The sequence below is a fragment of the Bison bison genome, unplaced genomic scaffold, assembly GCF_000754665.1.
Source record: "Bison bison bison isolate TAMUID 2011002044 unplaced genomic scaffold, Bison_UMD1.0 scf7180017864518, whole genome shotgun sequence".
NCBI classification, from domain to species: domain Eukaryota; kingdom Metazoa; phylum Chordata; class Mammalia; order Artiodactyla; family Bovidae; genus Bison; species Bison bison.
The window spans coordinates 20,116,182-20,119,469 of NW_011495071.1; the positions used below are offsets into that span (position 1 = coordinate 20,116,182).

Consider the following 3,288-nt stretch of genomic DNA (forward strand, 5'->3'; position numbering starts at 1 on the left):
TATAGTATTTTAAATAGTTCTCTCAGCACCATTCTTCAGAAATGTCATAAATAACTTGGCTTTTGTGGGTCAGCTGGGAATGGAACAATTTTTAATGTAGACACTTTGAATGCATTTTCTCATATGATGTCACCTTACAAAGTTAATATTGTAGTGTCTGCTTTTGACACTGAGAATACATTTTCTTATACAGTGTCACCTTATAAGTGAATTTAAGGACAGCTCATGTTGATGAGATGGGGAGACTTTTTAATTTTTTATTTGTAATGCTTTTAACTTTTTCTTTTTCTCCTTGGATTTATGTCTGTGCTTGCTCTTATAAGCCAATGTTGGGCTTTCTCAGGATTTTCAAATATCTTGGAGTACAGATTTTTATTCTTTGGGGGTAGGGTGGGAAATCTGAGTCAGTACATCAAATTCAAGGCACGTCTGTTCCTCAGGTTTTAAAAAGTGCCTTGGGATAAGAACAGTGGCTATCATTACGCTTGTGATGTGATGTTACATGCATATAACCTTTAAGTTTGTTTTCCTTCCCAGGTATGAAAGGTTACAGAAAACATGTTCCATTGCCCTGGTTGGCAAATACACCAAGCTCAGGGACTGCTATGCCTCCGTGTTCAAAGCCCTGGAACACTCAGCCTTGGCCATCAACCACAAGTTGAATCTGATGGTGAGCCCCTGCCTGGTCTTCTGCATGTTTCAGCCATTCATTGTGAAATCTCATCTTGTACACAGGCAGGTTGTGTTGAAGGACCCCCAAGTTCAGTGATTCACCAGGACTCAGAGGACTGAGAATACAGCTGTACTCATGAGTATAACTTATTTTAGTGATAGGATACAGAGCCAAATCAGCAGAGGAGAAGGCTAGTCGGATGAAGTCTCGGGGAAACCACCTTTAAGCTTCCAAGGGTCCTCCTCCAGTGAAATCACAGAGGATGTGCTTGAACCCCCCAGGAATAAGCTGTAGTAACACTGGTGAAGTGCTGACTGCCAGGGAAGCTCTTTAGAGGCTTGGCACCCAAGGTTTTTCCTGAGGGCTGGTCACATAGGTGCCCTCTGCCTCCAGAGTGTCAAAATTCCAGACTCCCAGGAGGAAAGCGGGTGCTCTACATAAATCATATTGTTTCTTCCAACACTATAGGCACAACGAGTCACTCTTATCAGATCTTGTTAATAGTGAGCATGTGTGCATGCTCTCATCGTTTCTAACTTTGCAAACTCACGGACTGTAGCCTGCCAGGCTCCTCTGTCTACGAGATATTCCAGGCAAAAATATTGGAGTGGGTTGCCATTTCCTCCTCTAGGGGATCTTACCATCCCAGGGATCAAACCTATATCTCCCACGTTTTCTGCATTACAGGCAAATTCTTTACTGCTAACCCACCAGGGAAGCCTGATTATGGTGGGAACTCTCCCCAAATCATGTTTCCAGATGCCAGACAAGGGCCAACCTTGTAAGCAGGCCTTTCCGAGGATAGCGGTCAGGTCTGCCATGTTAACTTTTTTTCTGCATGCAGGTTTAAGGCACAGTTTCTGAAATTAGGCTTTGCACATTCAGGGACGTATATACTCCATGCTTATTTAAGTATTTTGTGTTTACTTAATAAGAAAATGGGGCTTCCCTGGTGGCTCAGCGGTAAAGAATCTGCCTGTAATGCAAGAGCTTCAGGAGATGCAGGTTCAATCCCTGGGTCGGGAAGATCCCCTGGAGGAGGGCATGGCCACCCACTCCAATATTCTTGCCTGGAGAATCCCCATGGACAGAGGAGCCTGGTGGGCTACAGTCCACGGGGTCACAAAGAATCGGCCACAACAGAGCACGTACATATGGGCTAGCACATATGGGCTAGCAGAGGTGAAGTTATATGTATATAGCTTGAGTATACTCTTTGTCTTTGTTAGATACAGAAGTAGTATATGCTCAGCGTATAAAATTTAAGCAAAGCATAATGCAAAATCCAGAAAGTAGAAGATTCTTCCTCCCAGAAATCCTTCTCTTGCTGCACCTGTCGTTCTCAGTTTGATGCATATCTTTCCAGACTTTTCTCTCTATATATAAATGTGTATATTTAATGATATTCTCTCTGGGTATATCACAATTTAGGAAGGCCTTATTATTTTGATGTAAATGGTAAAACCTTTATATAATGAACCAAAAGATACACTTACTTGTTCAAGAAATTGAGTAGTTTCCAGCTTAGGACCTATCTCATTTTCTCTCATCTCTTTGTAGCTTCTTTCTCTAAACACTTTCTGTTTTTGACTTTCGAATGAATTGTTCCCTTCCTATTCTTCCTATTCATTCAGCTCCCCCAGGCCCTCATAGAAAAAAGAAAGCAATAATAGAAAATCTGTTATAATACAAATTTTATAAAGTAAAATTTTGTATCTTAAGATATATTCAGATAGTAATTTGTATAACAGAAATACTAAAATAGCAGATATATAGGGACTGTTATGTACACAGGAATTGTCATAACTGTTTTTCTTATAATAGAATTCATTGATGGTGGCCTCTACTAAGTCTTGTTGGAATCATGGGCCTGTGCTGTGTTTATCTTGCGTGACTTTGGCAGCAGTTTCCCAGCTGGTTTTCAGTCTTCCCCCATGTTCTTCATTCCTTCCCATAGATCAAGTTTCCATCTGGTATCATTTCCCTTCAGCCTGAAGATATTTTTGTAGCATTTCTGGCACTGTAGGTTTGCTAGTGACAAATTTTCTCAGCTTTCATTTATCTGAAAATCTTTACTTAAGGTCTATTTAAAGGATATTTTATACTGGACACAGAAGTCTGGCTTGATAAATTTTTTTCCCCATCACTTTGAAAGTGCCACTTAATTGTCTCCTGGCCTCCATTGTTTCTGATGGGAAATAAGCCATCATTCGTATTGTTATTCTTTCATATCAAGATGTCAGCTTAACACTTTTTTGTATCTCAAGCCATGTATTTCTTTGCTGTGAGTGACTTTCCTGTGCATCATAGTATGTTTGGCAGCACCTTTGGCTTCTACCAACTAGTTGCCTTTGGCACCCCACACCTACCTCCACTGTGAAAATCAAAAGTGTCTCCAATTGTCTCAGATATTCTGTTCAGATTTATCATTGCTAATGGTGGGAGAGCCTGGATATTTCCAGTTATTCCCTTGGCCACATGTGGAAGATTTTCTGATTTGCCATAATGTTTAATGACAGCAAAATAATTGCAATGAATCTATGTTTTCATTTTTGGTATTAATAGAATTGAAGGACATGCCATCATCTTCAAGCTAGATAAATAAAATATACCCC

At 40.3% G+C, this 3,288-nt stretch overlaps 1 protein-coding gene across 1 annotated transcript in view; it reads left to right on the forward strand.

The window, feature by feature from the left end:
* Positions 1-3,288, forward strand: part of CTPS2 (CTP synthase 2) — a 37,016-nt gene that overhangs the window by 29,156 nt on the left and 4,572 nt on the right. The window contains exon 8 of the mRNA XM_010830628.1: positions 538-670. Coding sequence (XP_010828930.1) covers positions 538-670 — 133 coding nt within the window. The remainder of the gene's footprint in view (positions 1-537; positions 671-3,288) is intronic.